The 19,228-nt window shown below is 37.3% G+C and overlaps 1 protein-coding gene across 14 annotated transcripts in view; it reads right to left on the reverse strand.

Moving 5' to 3' along the window:
• The window catches only part of grin2da (glutamate receptor, ionotropic, N-methyl D-aspartate 2D, a), a 256,122-nt gene that overhangs the window by 117,051 nt on the left and 119,843 nt on the right, over positions 1 to 19,228 (reverse strand). For all 14 annotated transcript variants that reach the window (XM_073931494.1, XM_073931504.1, XM_073931499.1 and 11 more), the window contains one exon: positions 11,142 to 11,751. In XM_073931494.1, coding sequence (XP_073787595.1) covers positions 11,142 to 11,699 — 558 coding nt within the window. In that variant the 5' untranslated portion in view covers positions 11,700 to 11,751. The remainder of the gene's footprint in view (positions 1 to 11,141; positions 11,752 to 19,228) is intronic.

Here is a 19,228-nt window from a genome sequence, read left to right on the forward strand (position 1 = left end):
GCGCATTATCCTGCTGGAAGTAGCCTTCAGAAGATGTGTACACTGTGGTCATAAAGGGATGGACATGGTCAGCAACAATGTTCAGGTAGACTGTGGCGTTGACACGATGCTCAATTGGTACTAATGGGCCCAATTGTGTCAAGGAAATATCCCCCACACAATTACACCACCACCACCAACCTGAACCGTTGAAACAAGGCAGGATAGATCCATGCTTTTATGTTGTTGATGCAAAATTCTGACCCTACCATATGAATGTCGAGAAGTTGAAACTTATTAGATCAGGCACTGTTTTTCCAACCTTCTATTCTCCAATTTTGGTGAGCCTGTGAAAATCATAACATTCAGTTTCCTGTTTTTAGATGACAGGAGTGACGCTCTGTGTGTTCTTCTGCTGCTGTAGCCGATCTGCCTCAAGGTTGTATGTGTTGTGCATTCTGAAATGCTCTTCTGCATACCTCGGTTGTAACGAGTGCTTAATTGAATTACTGTTGCCTTTCTATAAGCTTGAATTTCATTCTCCTCTGACCTCTGGCATCAACATTAAGATGGTTGCCGTCTGGCACCAACAACTATGCCACAATCAAAGTGAATTAAATCAACTTTCTTCCCCATTCTGATGCTCGGTTTGAACTGCAGCAGATCGTCTTGACTACGTCTACATGGCTAAATGCATTGAGTTTCTGCTATGTGACTGGCTGATTAGAAAATTGCGTTAATGAGCAGTTGGACACCTAATAAAGTGGCCAGTGAGTGTAAGTTACTGCTATTCTAACAAAATGTTATTGTATTTTTTTAAACTAAATGAAGACAAAATTAAATCATTACTGTATTACTGTGTAGTGTATTAGTGTAATAATTTGACAATTTTATGCTGATTGTTCTAATCCTTATGATTGATAAAATATAGAAAAATAATAATAAACCGCAGTTTGTATATTTTCCCTTTTGTTTCAGCTGCTTTCTAATGGGTTCTTCTAACAAGCATGTTTTTTTAATCATACAGTATTGTCATTTCTGTGTTAAACATTCAATTACAGAAGTGCTAAGAGCATATAATGGATTTAAACATTGATTTCTACAATAGCGATCTAAATAGATTGTGTGTCAGTTACATTGTTACACCAGGAATCATCAATAAGTAGAATTATCACTTACTGAATTATTAATTCAGTGGCAAAACGGTTGCTCAGTGGTTAACACTGTCGCCTCACAGCAAGAAGGTCGCAGGTTCAAATCCCGGCTGGTTCAGTTGGAATTTCTGTGTGGAGTTTGCATGTTCTCCCCATGGGTTTCCACCAGGTGCTCCGGTTTACCCCACAGTCCAAAGACATGTGGAATAGCTAAATAAAATAAGCTTACTTGGCCGTATTGTATGTGTGTGAATGTGAGAATGTATGGATGGTTCCTACAGTAGTACTGGGTTGCAGCTGGAAGGGCATCCGCTGTGCTGGATAAAGCATATGCTGGATAAGTTGGCGGTTCATTCCACTGTGGCAACCCCTGATGAATAAAGGGACTAAGCCAAAGGAAAATGAATGAATGAATGAATCATTATTTCAACAGATTCATTCGAAAACACAGATTCATCCAGTAATAAAACAAGTCACGTCTTTATGAGTGGGTCACTGAATAATTCATACAAATGTATTATGCATTAATATATTTTATATTAATTATAATATACTAAATTATACATTTAACGTAATTCAAAAGTTTTAAATAAATTAGTTTTTAAAATGTTTAGTGTTTAATCCAAATCACGGTCCCCATTATAAACAAAAAATGTGATTCTTAATTTATCTACAATCATAAGCTTCTATCTCCCACCAAAATATTTAACCACATGATCTAATCTAATTAATTACTGTCTCAATTAAACCAGTTAAGAGACTCCTTTGTGCTCCTCTGGTTGGCGGTTTGTGAAAAGGTAAAATGAAGTCTCTGGAGACACGCTTTGTGAGCAAGAGTTAACTCCACTGCTCGAAACCCACGCTCTCACCAATCCGCAACACATGAGCTCTACTAAGTGTAGTTAATTAAAGTCTAAGCAAGCAAATGAAAATTTAATGTAATATTTTTCCACAGGAGAGAACAGCGCTGGCGGAGAGACCATCTCCCGAGTGTGAATAGAACAACACAGGTAACCTGAAACTTATTCCAGTTTAATTGGTCATCTTAATTATGCGGAAATCTTATTAAGTGGTGCGACATGGTGAATTCTTTTAGTCCACCGTCACATGCGAATGGCAGATCCCGGTTGCTGTGGAATGAATAATTTAAGTAGGGATTTTTCCAAACAAGCTCAGGCTGTGTTTGTTCAAAGGAAAGGGGGGAAAATAGTGTGAAACAGACAGAGATTTTAAATATTGTAAATCCAGCGCATGTGTTGACAGCATGAGGCTTAAGTGACAAAAGAGACCTTCAAAAGGACCCTGACTGAGTCATTTGTGAACAAAATAGGTATACTGGATTGTTTGTGTATGAGTAACACTTGCACACTGTAATCACAGGGGGACTACAAAACACTACATACACGTTCTTAACGTGATTTTCAGTTGTCGATAATGCCGTACTATGAGAATACAAAGCCATCAAAAAATGTGCTAGTTTACATTTAGATTAAAGTAAGCAGTTTTCTTTGGAATCCATCAAAACACATCCTGACAATCATTATAACGTGCCCTGAAATATCCAACCTGCCTTAGCCTTTATAAACAGCAAAGAAATAACACAGGAGTAGCATACACTTTATAACTTTATCATTTTATATCCTGACACGTAGGGCTGGGCGATTTAAATATTTATTGACTGAACACCATTGTCAATAATGATTAGGGGTGTCAAAATGAATTGTTTCTTCAGTGCAATTGGGTTAAGTAATAATCATAACCGGTTATTATGTACTGACGTCACTTATCTCATATGTGCTATATCGCGTAGCTTACTATGCTGAGGGAGGTGAGCACAAGTATTTACAACGCTCCAACTACTTAAAAACGCAGAAACTGTGCACAATTTTAATGTGTGTGTGTGTGTGTGTGTTTGTGTGTGTGTGTGTGTGTGTGTGTGTGTGTGTGTGTTCGCTAGACAGTCTTTCACTGACACAGCAGTAGCCCCTATTTCACTGCGATTGAGAGAATGAAAGTAAACTACATTTCTCTCTCTCTCTCTCTCTGTGTGACCCATTTGACCTGCTTTAGTGACTTTTCCTCTCCTTTCGGCTGATAGAGTGATACTTCTGAATAGATGTCTGCATTAGCCGTGGAACCCCACCAGATTTCTAGTGGCATGGGAATCATTTTTCGAATAAATCGCGGGAGCGGTCGATAACTCGTAATTTCAACAGGAGCAGGCGGTCTAAAAATATCACTCCCGAGCAAGCAAGCACGCATGTGTGTGTATGTGTGTGTGTAGGTATGTTTATGCGTGTGAATGAGAGAGATTGTGATGTTGTGTGTCACTTGTTTGATGCTGTTTGTGTGTGTGTGTGTGTGTGTGTGTGTGTGTGTGTGTGTGTGTGTGTATGTGTGTGAATGAGAGAGAGCGTGATGCTGTGTGTCGCTTGTTTGGTGCTGTTTGTGTGTGTGTGTGTGTATGTGTGTGAATGAAAGAGAGAGTGATGCTGTGGGTCGCTTGTTTGGTGCTATGTCTGTGTATGTGTGTGAATTAGAGAGAGCTATGTGTGTGCGTTTATACAAAATATAAAACTGTGTATGGAAAGCATCGTCAGTGTACAGTGATATCGTATTGAACCAAATCGATGGCATGATAATCGTAGCCGAACCGAACTGCACCGTGAGACCAGTGTAAGTTCACACCTCTAATAATGATTAAAAAAATAGTACGATATCGGTATGAAGTTTCAGTATAAAGGCCATAGTTTTATTGAAATGTGGCTGCTGAGCGTGCGCCTTGGAAACAATGTCAATAAACTAGGGTGTAAGTTTGTCATTTCCAATGGAGTCGCACAACTTGTACAACACCGGGTCGTGCATGTGACATGCGAGCATTTTCCAGGCACGCCTAGTTGATAGAAATCTGAACCTTTCTGAATGCCTCGAATGCTCCACGATTCATATAAATAGAACTAATCAATCTGCTTCACATTTTTTTGAAATTCCAAACACTGCAGTGCTTTTTACTTTTCTCCATAAACTTGAAACTGAGCTGCAGCAATGGCTTGTCCGTTTGTCCCCTGAGAAAATGATTAATGGTCGTGTAGTTACAAGAGATGCCATAGATTTGGCGTCATTTCACAAACAAATGTTGTGAGCGCAGTATTACAAGTCAAGAGAGAATTCATGTAATACGAGCGAGCAAATCTCTTTGCTCGCACGCAGATTGATAAATCATATCAATACTCTTGGGATAATCAATTTAACATGACACAAATTTTGAGTCTGCATCATCTGACTGAGCAGGAGCAGATGATTCGTACATAAACAGCGAGCAGCATTTTTTAGAGAGCTCGCAAGCAGTTTTGTCCATGAACAGAGGAAATCAGCACGCGAGCGAAGAGATTTGCTTACTCGTATTACATGTATGCGCTCTAGACTTGTAATACTGAGCTTACAACATTTGACAGTGAAATAATGCCATACATAGAAAATAGTAAAGGAAACCACACACTCGCGCTTGTCACTTCATGTCAGAGTAACAACACATGCAAAAATGAGTGCCGTATAGCAGCTGTGAGGAGATTGTAAATAAAAAAGGATGTCGCCAGAGTGGCTTTTTGGTTTCTTTTCTTGTGCATCCCAGCCACTAGCTCCCCATCTGACAGACTTTTTACCATAGGGGGTAATGTAGCCGTTCAACTTCACAATTAGTAATGTTCCAGTATGTATTGAATAATGATAGCAAGTTCCTTTACTTAAAAGCACAGATTTGATTACCATAATTTGTTCTGTTTACAGAGTTTAAGGTCTACTGTATCAATATTATTGACACCTTACAGATGTTGATCTACCTTAAAGCTTGCTTTAATTCTTCAGTATTTATGCTTTACCATTGCTCAAACTTTGTGACATTTTATTTATCAAATTTAAGAGCGTCTTTAACACTTATGTTTGTTTTATCATAACGAAATTAGATATTTTGTTTAAATATTTTAGTTTTTGACTATTAAAACTATTTGCCTTAGTAATGTTGGTAAATTCAAATAAAGTGGTTAAATAAAAAAAATCCTAACATTCCTAATTGTATAGTTAAAAAATATTCATCAATTTCCTTTGAAGAGAAAAAGATATAATTTTCTGACTCAAAGCATGAATTTCACAAACCTTTGCATTGCTGTCCCTTAATGCCAATAAGTACATAATTTTAAGTGTGTTTAGCCATGTAACTAAAAAATTAATTACCATCCCATTGGTAAAAAACATTTAATTGTTGTACCCAGGCCTCTTACACAGTATTTTGTACTGTTTACTGCCCATTCACTGTTTATAAAACCCCAGCTGACCTGTATTGTTGACTAATGCTTAATGCTTTGAATAATTACCCGCTGTTTTGCTAAAATTAGAGTAGGCATATCTGGGAGAAAGCTCAGTGCTTTTCCAGGCCGCTGAGAGCAGTTTGTATAGAAAGAACAACTGAGGTCATGGCTGAATACTATTATGTCTCTGGGAAAAAGTGTTATTGTGTATTCCGAGAAGGAAAAATAATATTAGGTCTAAAGAAAATGGTAATGAGCTTCAGTTTATTTCAATGAGGTCGCACCAAGGGGTCAAGGTTTGACTGGATAGTCCGGTCTAGTTAGCCCCTGCTGGTAGATGTTGTAACTGCAAACGTTCTATTATTGCATTGTTGACAATTATCTACGCATTTATGAGAGAATAATCTGTATAAAGGGGGCATGGTGGCTCAGTGGTTAGCACTGTCACCAAACAGCAAGAAAGTCGCTGGTTTGAGTCTCCCCCCCAACCGCCACGAATATTCACGTGGGTTTCCTCTGGGTGCTCTGGTTTCCCTAAATGAATTAGGAGCGCAACCACTGCATAAAACATATGCCGGATTAGATGGCGGTTCATTCTGCTGTGGCAGGATAATCAGGGAAATAAATGAATGAATGAATAAATGAACGAATTAATGATTTATTTAAAAATAATGTGACTTTCACACATGCCTATGTCATTATGCAACAAGAATCACATAGTGCAGTTAAGATATCTTTTAAAAGGTAATAAATGTAAATAATAAACAGTTTCTTGATAATCCTCTCTCCTAAAAACCTGCATGTATATGTATGGGTTTTTTTCACTTTTGAAGTGCTAATAGCTCTTGACTTGCATTTTCTAAAATCACTAAAGGACAACAGTTTCAGTCTAGTGAAGAAAAACCTTGTCATCTGCTTGTTGGATGGCCTGAGGGTGAGTAAATTAACAGCAGATTTTATTTTTGGCTGAGCCAACTCTTTAAAAGCATAAAATTAACTTTTATTTCCTCCCCATCTGCTGCCTTTCATGTCTTAGGAGATACGCTGTTTTTATTATTGTTTTGGTTCTCCACAATCTTTCACTCTTATACTAACTTTTATCCTACACTTTAGTATTGACCTTATCTTTCATTGTAGTGTTTTTGGCTCGAGATTTCCAGTCTCATTAACTTCCACTGATTTTTAGATTGTTAGATGTTTGTTATGCTGCTTGAGGTTGAAAACTGACTTTTTTATTATATAATTCTACTTTTTTATGTATAGTCATGAACACACTTATAGAGCAAGTCGTTTGACTGTTTTCTGCCATTTATCATTCCTAGTTCTCTCGTAGGCAACTGAATCCAGGGTTTCTGCAGGTTTCACAAGGTTAAATTTAGGACTTTTTAAAACATTTTTAAGATCATTATAAATGAAATTGCAGAGTTATACCGGACTAAGTGCTAAGTTTTTTTTTTTTTTAAATATCCCAACTAGAAAAAGAGTTTCACTATCCTTTCACTTGCCCTATCTTTGCTGTGACACTAAGCATGGGAAGAAAGCCTTGTTCAAGATATACCGCGGTTTAAAAAAGTAAATGCTTTAAAACCGTCAAAATTCGTCAAAATACCGCTCCTAAGGTATTAGTAAGATTTTTTGTTTACATTTTTTTTAGGACACCAATATCTGCAGCAGAAAAGATCTCCAAAGATGCTGTTTTAAATTGTAAAGAAATCAATGCTTTTAAAACAAATGAGACAGCAGAAGACAAAAATTTATTTGAATTATTTAGCCTGACATGTTTATTGCTCTAAAATATTTTATATGTTTACCAAATAAAATATATTGTGTACAAAAGGGGAAAAAAGGTTTTGTTTTTTACCAAGACATTTAAAAATAATATACTTTAAAGCAGTAATCACAATACTGTGATACTGTGAAACTGTGGTATTTATATCCAAGGTTATCATACCTTCAAAATCTTAAACCAGCCCATGCCTACTTGACACTGTCAACTACTGTAAAGGCTGGAAAACTGGGTTGGGTTGTCTAAGACGGTCCTCAAATGGTTTAGATCTTACCTCGAAGGTAGGTTACTATGTCGGTATATGTGACCATAGGTTGTGGTGGACAACCATGACGTGGAGTCCCAAAAGGCTCATTTCTGGCACCTCTCCTGTTCAACCTTTATATGCTCCCACTGAGCCGAATAATGAGAAAGAACCAAATCTCCTACCACAGCTATGCTGATGACACTTAGATCTACATAGCCTTACTGCCTAATGACTTTACCTCCAGTGACACCCTCTGCCAATGCATTGATGAAATGAACAGTTGGATGTGCCAAAACTTTCTTCAGTTTAACAAAGAGAAAACTGAAGACACTGCATTTGGGAACAGAGATGATGTTCTCAAGGTGAAAGCGTACCTTGCCTCTAAGGATCAAACAACAAAAAATAAGGTCAAGAATCTTGGTGTGATTCTGGAGTCAGATCTGAGTTTTATTAGTCATGTCAAAGCAGTAACTAATCCACATACTATCATGCCAAAAACATTGCAAGAATTAGATGCTTTGTTTCCAGTGAGAAACTCACTCATACTTTTATTAGCAGCAGAGTAGATAACTTTAACAGCCTCCTCACTGGCCTTCCCAAAAAGACAGGCAGACAGTTGCAGCTCATCCAGAACGCTGCTGCCAGGATTCTGACCTGAACCAGGAAATCAGAGCACATCACACCTGTCCTCAGGACTTTACACTGACTCCCAGTTACATTTAGAATAGATTTTAAAATATTACTACTTGTCTATAAATCACTAAATGGCCTAGAACCTCAATACATTACAGAAATGCTCACTGAATACAAACCTAATAGATCACTCAGATCTTTAGGAGTTCAGTCAAAGCAGGGTGAATCCGCCCACAGCTACTGCACCTCATGCTGCTGGAATCAGCTTCCAAAAAAAAAAGATGTGCTCCAACATTAGGTACATTCAAATTCAGACTTAAAACACATCTGTTTAGCTGTGCCTTTACTGAATAAGCGCTGTGCTACATCTGACAGATCGGACTATTGTCTTTTTTTTCTTTTTCAATCTTTTATAACCTGTTTTGACACATTTTAATCAGTTTTTATCTGTTTTAATTTTTTTTATACTTGTCGCTTTTATTCCTGTTTATGTAAAGCACTTTGTATTGCCACTTTGTATGAAATGTGCTGTATAAATAAACTTGCATTAAACTTGCCTATCAAAAATGATTCTAATTAAATACATTTAATAATGCAATAATAATAATTTAATAATGAAAAATATAGGTCAGGTCAGTATCCTGAGCACAAAATAAATAGAGAACTTTCCTAACAGTAACATTTATTTAAAAGTATAATAAACAGAGTTAAAAATTGCCATTTTTAAATAAAAAGTTTTATTGAGATTGGGATTGTTGGTGATTGTATGCGTGTTAATGGCCAGATTGGGTAGTTATGCATGAACAAAGTAAAAATAAGATCAGTTAAAAAGGATTTAGGACCTACAACACAATATCTCAGGAAATTAAAGACTTTTTAATACTCTGTGAATCGGAAGTTGTGAAACAATCGCAAAAACAAGTGCTTTTCTGCATTGCAAAATAAGGTCAATAGTGTTATTTATAAACATCATGCGTATGGAAGTATTACTGTTTACCATGACTGGATCTGTTCAGAAGATTATTCACTCAAAGGCCACATTCGCACCAAGAAATGTCAATAGACGGCTACAGAAACTTGGATTTGTCGGATCAGTGTGTGACCCCGGTTGGTCTCTGTTGCTGTCTGTTGGAGCTTGTTTGAACATGTCGAATGTGAGCTCATCTAGTCTTCATATGTCTGAGAAGTGATGTGCTGTAATCTGGTGATTGTCCCTGGTTGGTGGTCTGTGTCAGTGCAGTGTCAATTGGGCTTGAGTTTATCCAAGAAGTTTGAACACTTTTGTCAGGGGACTGAGTGATTGAATTGACCAAAGAAATTGGCTTGGTGCAAAGTTTGTGATTCACTTGTATCAGGAAATAAATAATGCATACTAGGGATGCCACAATATTCATTATAATATTGAACTGTTTGCTGCTAGCTCAACAGTTCAATTTGTGATTTCCCAGTTTTGTGCTTAATTTTTAATTTTTCCCCAAGTCTTTTAGCACTCTCTGAACTGGTGATATGTCCAATGAGTGAGTGTCCAATCAGTGAGTGCTGAAGTTAAGGAAGTGTAAAGTGAAAGTGACGTGTAACCAAGCGGAATATGTGCTCTGCATTTTACAACCCCAATTGCACAAACACAGCAGTGAGAGCTGCAAACGCACATGAAAAAAGAAGCACACTCTGTACATCACCATCCACGTTTAAACTTCATTAATGCTTTTGTTTTTTTCATCATTTAACCTAAAAGCACAAAGAGAACTCATGCGCGAGATTTAAGAAGTGCCCTCATCTTAACGTGTGACTGAATGTTATGATGCATATATTAAGCCTTGCTTCTGAATGGTCAAACTCAATTATGTTCAATAAGGATGTCGGTGTGCTCGACGAATATTAAATCAGTTACTGTATGCCTTAGAATGTAAACATTCGAGAAATGATGTGTTGTCTGTAACTTTCTCAGTGTGCTGCATCTGTTGATTCTATTAAAAAATAAAGCATTCTTTGTTTAATCTTTACATCTTTAATTTAATCAAACAAAAGCGCATTTTGGAATATCACATAAAAAAAACCCCGGAAGGAAACAGCAAGATGTGCATAAATTTAATAAAAGTATGCGCACAACTGAGTAGGATAAACTTTTTATCCGAAAAGAAAAAATCCGCATAAACTCTTATGGAAACACATTTATCGTAAAAAATTCCAACTTGCACATCAAAAAAGTCATTTTGCTTCAACAGATCATGTGATAACAAAAATTGTAGACAGTGACAGGTATGTTTGGGTGGATAATGAGGTCTAAATATTTTTAAATGGTGTAAACGAGAACGAGTGACAACCATCCTGGATGGAAAACATCAGCGTAAGGTGCAAATCTTCCAAGAAGTGCGAGCTGAAATAATTCTAAAAGGATAGAACAAACTGTGGACTATTTTGCTTAATAAATGGAAGAGCCTTAAGCAAAAATACATAGCTGAAAAAAGAAAACTCGAATGTAGTGGAGCAGGTGACAACCCAGCAGGCACACAACATCATAAGACGTTAATATTATGTTACATTTAGGTCATGACGTCAGGTGACCAAAATTCAACGTCTAGTCAGTGTCTAAAGACAATGTTATTTTAACGTCCAATAATGACGCCAAATTACGTTGATTATTTGGTTGATTTTAGGTTGTGTTAGAAAGTGACCAAAATCCATTGTCTGATAGATGTTATAGTGGTAACGTCCACACATTGTAAAGGTGTAACATGCTTAGGCGTTGATATTTGCTTAATTTTAGGTGTCTTTAGGTTGGACGTTGGATCAAGTTTCGGTAGATACTCAAAAGCAATTGACTCGGACTCAAGGGTGAGAAAACCTGATGGGGACATCCTAGTATGCAATCTCATACTTGATTATATTATTCAGATTCTGTGCATGAAAGTAGATGTATCTTTGCTTTGTTGTATTCATTTATGACTTTAATGGAATAATTTTTTATGTGACTGTCCTTTTTTACCAAACATACCATATACCTAAGGCATTTAACACACAATAATGTCAACACTTACCTGCGGCTCCCTTCCCAGGCCAGCCCCTCCTCCCACAGCAATCACAGGCACTCCTGTCTGGGCAGAGACAAATTCCAGCATAGGTGCTAACGGTGCCCGGTTAGGCGGTGGTGGCTTTTCTTCCTCAAACACAAGGCCTTGTAGTGGAGTGGTAGCTAGCAACTCGCACAATTGTAGCAAGAGGCTCCCAGGACTGCTCTCATTGACAGCCAGCCAGATCACATTGGCGGGGCCCCACGGTGTCATCACACTCTCGCCTACCTGCCCTGACCAGGCCCGACTCAGAAAGGCCGTCCCCGAGCTGCCGCTGCTGCTGCTTGGCCCGGCACCGGAACCGGAGCCCGCCGAAGAGGCGCCGCCCACGCCCCCCACCCCGGCGCTCGTTTCCGGGAGGTGGGAGGAGCCGGAGTGAACCACAGCGATGTTGACTCCGCCCGAAGCCCCTCCCGAGTCCCTCTCTCTCTCCCGGGGGCGGAGCAGCAGTGGGGGGGAGGGCTGGGCCGGCCCAGTGCATGCCAGCACAGCCAATAGGAACGAAAGGGCAGGCCTCGCCGCCATGACACAGGCAAAGAGTCACTTGGGTGGGTAGTGCTTTATGCAGGAACCAGACCTTAAGGGAAAGAAAAAAAACAGAGACAACATAACTGAACTGAGCTGAGGGAAAACATGAAAGGCATGCCATCAACGCACAGTCCATCAACATCAATTACGATGCCGCCAGACATCAAGATACATTAACCTAGCAGAGGTAGTTAAGTCTCAGCGTGGGGACTGGAGAAGAAAGCTAACACATCTCACCTCCCTGAACCCAACCATTCCCCAGGGAACATGGGAAATCATTACTCCCTCTGCACTGATTCACGCATTAGGCCCTTCAACGCACGAGAGAGTGTCGAATCTCTGCCGTGAATTTGCTCCAGTCCATCTCTGCTCGGGTGGATCCAGAGCAGACGGAGTAAATAAAAGTGAAAATAAAGAAGAACAGAGGGGACGAGGCCGCCCTCTGCGCCTTTTGTTTGTGTGCCTCTCGTACAATGAGGCAAAAAAGCGAGAGTGCACAAGAACGAAGAAGGGAGGGAGAGACGGCGCGCTTGTGCTGATATAAATGGCAGGCCATGTAAGCGCCAGCAACACCATGAATCATTTTCAAGTCACTTTGTACACCAGCCATCAAAACCTACCCACCCATCCCTCCGCCTTCGCCGTAGACGTGCACATACGCACTCTCTTTAATTAACCTCCAACTAAACACACTTATTTAGACACAAACAATGCGAGTGCGCAGACAGGCAGTAGGGGTGTGTGATATACGGGGTGATGTATAGCACAAATGCACCTATACTTGTGCTAATGTGCATATTAAGTAAAGCACTGACTCAGGGGCTTGGCAGCACATTCACACACCCACATGCACACAACACAACGCACATCTTTCTCTCCGTCATGCTGGCTACGTTTCAGAGCTGGAGCCGTTAATGTCATAGCTTTGAACCAGAAGGCACGCTGACGTCATAATTTCTTCTCTCATTTTCTCTTCCCCATTAATTCTCCTTGCGGTTCTTTTGATACTGGGAAAAAGACACACAGAATGGGGGATTAAGCTACATCCGTTTGGAAAAGACCAAAAGGCGGAGGAGAGGGGCTGAAAAATAAAACGAAACAGAAGTGGACGTTTGGATTGGAGCAAAGGGTGAAAAGAGCAAAGGAATGGGCGGGAATGATGGGAGCAAAGGAGCTAAGCGTGAGTTCAAGAACGTAGACGGCTGATGCCTATAAGGGAGTCTCGAGTAAAGGCGAAAGGGTCTATCAGAGGATCTGCTGCATAATTCAACACATCATTACTGCATTCACACCGACCTATGGGCAAAGACTGCAGTGGCGAGTAGAGGGAAATACTGCGGACTAAATGGAAGAACACAAACAAAATTGATTTGACTTACTATAAAGTCTATCGCACAGAACTTCAACTGGACGGCAGGCTTTTGAAAAGGACTATACATTTCAGCTTTCATTCGGAATGTTGAAATCCAAAGGGATTGAGGACCAGAGAAGGTGACTTTGTGCAGAGAGCATAAAAATCCATTAAAATTATAATTCCTCTTCAAAGAAATACAAAGTAATGGATGGATAAGAAAACAATAACTTGTACAGTAGACCGAGTCTAGATAGGAACATCTGTTCTGGATAGTTAACTATGATAATAAATGAAGCTGTGGAGGAATAAAGCTCCTTATGTTTGATTCAAATGGGGTATTAGTAAGTGAGCACAAAAAATAGTTCTCTAAAATCTAGCAGGTTAGGAAGTTCAAAACCTCAACCTATGTCATCAGACAAATTGTAAATGAAAAATATCTTTGAGATATCTATGAGCAATTCCATGCAAATGTCAACCTTGCCATGAAAAAAAAAAATCCTGTATATTTTAGGACATTTAAAAAAACCCAGCCAGTTGCATTGTTAAGTGCCAAAAAGTGTCTCTTTAGAGAGCACGTGAGACTCTGTGGGAGTGTTGACAGGTCTGGAGCACACAGTAGCTACAAAACGGGTAAACGAGAGAAGATTTTCCACTTCTTAATCAATCGCGGATGTTTGGTTATATTTGGCGGATACAAAAAAAAAAAAGTGTAAAAGGATTTTCTTTTCGGCTTAGTCCCTTTATTAATCAAAGGTTGTCACAGTGCAATAACCCAGCAACTTATCCAGCATACGTTTTAAGCAACAGATGTCCTTCCAGCTGCAACCCAACACTGGGAAACACCCATACACACTGGGAAACACCCATACAGACTCTTTCTTGGCTCGAACCAGCGACCTTCTTGCTGTGAGGTGACTTCGCCACCATGACACTGTAAAAGGATGATAAAAATATTATAAAAATGTGTCACTAAATATACTTGGGTGGTCGTTAATATTCCTGGGCGGCCAGCCTAAGTAAAGTCTACAGTTGAAGTCAGAATTATTAAAAACCCTGAATTATTCGCCCCTCTGATTATTTTTTCCCCAATTTCTGTTTAACGAAGATATTTTTTCAACACATTTTTAAACATAATAGTTTTAATAACTAATTTCTAATAATATTTTTCAAGACACTTCTATACAGCATATAGTGACATTCAAAGGCTTACCTAGGTTATTTAGATTTACTAGACAGGTTCGGGTTATTAGGCAAGTTATTGTGTAATGATGGTTTGTTCTGTAGACTATTGGAAAAAAATTTAGCTTTGAGGAGCTAATAATTTTGACCTTAAAATGTTTTTGAAAAAATTAAAAACAGCTTTTATTCTAGATGAAATAAAACAAATAAGACTTTCTCCAGAAAAAAAATATATTATCGGACATACTGTGAAAAGTTCCATACTCTTTTAAACATAATTCGGGAAACAATTTTAAAATAAAAAAAATTCAAATGGGGGTTTAATAATTCTGATTTCAACTGTGTTGGAAGCACTGAAGTGTTTACCAAAATAGCGAAACCCTTTTTACATTTTTCTGTGTAGGCTTGTATCAAAAATCTCAACAAAAAAAAAAGAATTATATTTGATATACTAAAGTCACACAAGTGAAAATTTTACAAATGTCACATTTGTGAGTTTTTTCCTCATAAATGCAAAAATGTCAAATAAAATAAAATCAATCATTTTTGTTCTATGGTGAGCCAACTTGTATTCTTTTGGTTAGCATTGTTTTTTTTGTTTTTTTTTTTTAAGGGGGGGGGGGGGGGGGGGGGTTGTGTCGTTTAATTCACAGAATTTCAACAAAGTATGTTGTATACAACAAACTTGAGACTTTTTTGGTCACATTTATAACTCGTTATTTTTTTCTTCGTTTAAAATATAAAAAATGTTTACAGATTGATTTTTTTTTTTTTACTAAAACCATAACTCTGTGTTTAGTTGTTTTGGAAAATAATAAATAATTTGTCTCAATATACTATAATGTTAAAATTCTTTTTTACTGCAAATGTCACATCCACAATGCTGGAATTGCTCCTATATATAATCTGTAAGTGTGGTTTTGTTATCGCACTATAATAACGGCCAATTGTGGACCCTGCTAAAGCAGAAATGTGCAATTTTTCACACTTTCGCTTGGTTTGATCGGAATGCAGGAAGTTCATGATGTCTTGTGAAAATGAGGTTGAGGGTTCTTGTCATCAAGGCAAGTGATTGTACCCCTGGGGCAGATGGCACGCAGCATGACTCTGGAAAACATTGTTATATTAAAAATATTCTAAATTATCAAAATAAGATTTTTTGAACATGTTTTAATATTATTTTAAATATCCCTTTACAGTTTTTTCAAGTGTTTTGCCACAAATTTCAGAACCCTGATTTCAATTTTCAAAATTCTAGACACAAAACTCTAAACAGTCACTACTTTTAACGCAGGCTCTCCAGTGTTCAAAACTTTGCATGTTGTGTTCATTTCTTTAAAGAAGGCTTGCATTTGTAGGATCATTGGTTCACATAATCCTTTTATCAAACAGACACTACAGAAACATAACTTTAAATAAACAATTGAAACATCATTTCAATAAAAAATCTTTAACTTTTGTTGTTTTAAATATATGATACAGGTTTCATTATGGTTTACAAATAAGTGTGGTGGGAACAGAACAGACAGTGGAAACACTGAACTAAAGTTTATTCATTCAATAATAACATAGGTTAACTGTAAAAAGAAAAAGAAAAACAGAATAGAAAGGGTTTTTTTTCTCTATTTCCGTCAGTGTGCAGACTTGGCCACAGGTTTGTTTCACATCAGTCATGTTTTTATTAGTCTAAAATCTTAGAAGGAACTTCTGTCAATGCGAATCCAGACCTGATATTGGTCTGCTGTGATTGGGCTTTCTTGCATACAATAATATAAAATATGAATATGCTATCTGTAAAAGTGGTACATGGAACATATACAGTTGAAATCAGAATTATTAGATTTTAATTATTATTAAAATCGAAATCGCAATATTGTTCAGGAAAATTGTGATAGGTTTCTTTTGCCCATATTGCACAGCCCGAACGAGTGCCAATTTCATATATGCCACATCCATAATGAAGAGCCTCATACCCATAACAAAGCTTTTTCCTCATAAATGCAAAAATGTCAAATAAAATAAAATCACTACATTTTGTTCTATGGTGAGCCAACTTGTATGCTTTTGATCAGCATTGTTTCTTTTGGGTCGTGTCGTTTAATTCACAGAATTTCTACAAAGTATGTTGTAGAATGCAGACTCGAAGGCGTTTGAGATCAAATCTACAACGTATGTTTATTTCTTCATCTAAAATATCAAAAATGTTTCCAGATTGATCTTTTTTTCTGATCTCGTAACTCTGTGGTTAGTTGTTGGAAAATGTACGTAAATGTTTGTTTCAATATGTTTCAAAATGTTCTAAAATCAGTTGATATGTCGATTTATGGCAAAAGTGCTGGAATTAATACATATATGAAAAAATCTGAAAATATTAAATGTAATTACAAGCCCAAAGACATGCAGTACAGGTGATATGATTAAGTTAATCGGCTGTCAGTGTGTCAATGCCAGAGTGTATGGGTGTTTCTCAGTGTTGGGTTGTGGCTGGAAGGACCTCCGGTGCGTAAAACATATGCTAGAAAAGTTTGCTGTTCATTCCGCTGTGGTGACCCCAGATTAATAAAGGTACTAAGCCGAAAAGAAAATGAATGAATGCCTAATCTCTGTTAGAGATGTTACAGGTATTTGATAAACATCTACTGTAATTGTTACAGACTCGCACAGTAAAACGTCTGTGTGTGACAAAATCGTGATTAAAATCGAAATATTGTTCAGGAAAATCGTGATAGGTTTCTTTTTGCGAATATCACACAGCCCTAACGAGTGCCAATTTCATGTCACATCCATAACGAAGAGCGGTCATTCCCATAGCAAAGCTTTAAAATGTCAAATAAAATAAAATCAATAAATTTTGTTTTTTAGTGAGCCAACTTGTCTCTTTTTGATTAGCACTGTTTCTTTTGGGTGGTGTCGTTTAATTCACAGAATTTCTACAAAGTATGCTTTAGAATACAAACTTGCAGACTTTTTTTTTGTCAAATCCAAAACGCTTGTTTATTTTCTTTATTAAAATATCAAAAATGTTTACTGGTCCAGTAACTCTGTGGTTAGTTGTTTTAGAAAATATATAAATGTTTCAATCTGTTTCAAAATATTTGTAAAATCGGTTGATATGCTGGTTTATAGCAAAAGTACCGGAATTAATACATATACTATAAAAAATCTGAAAATATGAATTGTGATTACAAGTGAGGGTAATTTATAATTTTTTTTAAATCAAAATAAAACATTTTTGAATACTAAACCATCCATATGTATGCCATAAAGAATTTCAGAGTATGCCATAAAATATTTCAGATTCTTATTTAACACGTTTACCACGTTACAATAAAACCAAAATCAAGTGTACTACTGTAGTGCAACAGGATTATGTTTGTTTGATTTTCTTGTAAACCAACAATGCTGTGTGTGTAAACAAGTATTTAAAACGGTCATTCTTTAAATGACTTTAACAGTCATTATTTAGAACAGTCAAAGCACGATCAACCATTTGGTAGAGCAGGCAGTTAAAAGGATATAAACGTATGCATCTTTTAGCATCATGCTTAGTCAACATTGCTACATCAGTTGTGCAGGATGTAAAGTAGTGTTCAGTTTCATTTGCTCTGATATGCCTGCTAGTGTGTAGACCACAATTTTACTCTGAGCAAAAACTGAGGGCATCGACTAAACGGCAAGATATTATTCTGTTTGCCCTTAAAGTCTGTGAGCTTGACTTTCTGAAGGCGAGATTAAAGAGTGGGCTGCTTTGGACTCTGGAACACTGAATTCAGCAATGATATCGACAATGAAACCAGACAGAGTCATTCAAGCACTTCAAAAAAAAAAAAAAAAAACTCCATTGCTTCAAATTCATAAAAATATTATGATGTGAATGAATAACCTGCTTGCAAAAGATTTACAATCACGAAAGGTGATGCTGACATCGTTCTCTATTTTATGAACATTTAAAGGCTTGTTGCCACATGTTGCGAACGGAAATGGTCCAGCACAATAGAACAAAAAAAAAGTGTGAAAGCAGGTTCATCTGAAATTGGGTATGGACTGAAGCAATCGTACAAAGTGTGAAAACACTTTAAGTCAGGCAATTTGGCCAGTCATTGCCTCAGTGAGTCGCCGTCTGGTGATTAAGACTGTGCTGATAACGCAGACGTCACAAATGTGATCCAAGGCAGGGCTGACACATAAACTGGGGAGTTTTCTAAGTGAAGCCTAACACAATCAAGTCTTTCATCAAGACACTTAATACCATGTGGCTCTAGGGAAACAGCTTCTGCCATTTGTGTACTATGGCGCAAAGCGTCTGCTAAACGACAAGTAACCTTCATGAAAACACACCGGTGACTGAATTTGCCTAAAGAAATGGAAATTGCACCAAGCAATAATATAAGTAAACAATGTTTTTTCAGAGAAATTCATATTATTTAAATGCTAGATATTGTAGCAAAGCAGCTGTTGAAAGAAGAAAATAAATACATGTACAGTAGCTAAACAAGACTTTGAATGAGTTCAGTCCTTGGAAAATGCCTGAGGTCTGAAAATAGATCAGCTACTATTTCCAAATATGTCTGACATATTTGAATTCTGCTACTGTATATTAGGGTGGCACAGTTTACCAGTACTATGGTACGATACTATGGCTCCATAATACTGGGTTGTCACGATACTAATCTAATCACAATACTAGGGGGGTCAAGATATTAATCTTAAGATGCTATACTAGCTGAAATATCACAATATCAACTAGTATTGTGATATAGTAATTCAAGTAAGTCCAATTGTAGAGCTAATTGTCAGAAATACTATATTTTATGCTATAATAGGCCTACTTACATGTAATTCATAATTCCCTTAAGGCCAAAAAGTATTATTTGCACCCCACTTCACCTAAAATTTTATTATTCCTTTTGTTTATTTTGTAGATAATGGACCAAAAAAAAAAAAAAAACATTAAAATAAAGACACAAATTATATAGAATGAAATGTGTTACAA

This window comes from Danio rerio, chromosome 19 (genome assembly GCF_049306965.1).
Source record: "Danio rerio strain Tuebingen ecotype United States chromosome 19, GRCz12tu, whole genome shotgun sequence".
Lineage (NCBI taxonomy): Eukaryota > Metazoa > Chordata > Actinopteri > Cypriniformes > Danionidae > Danio > Danio rerio.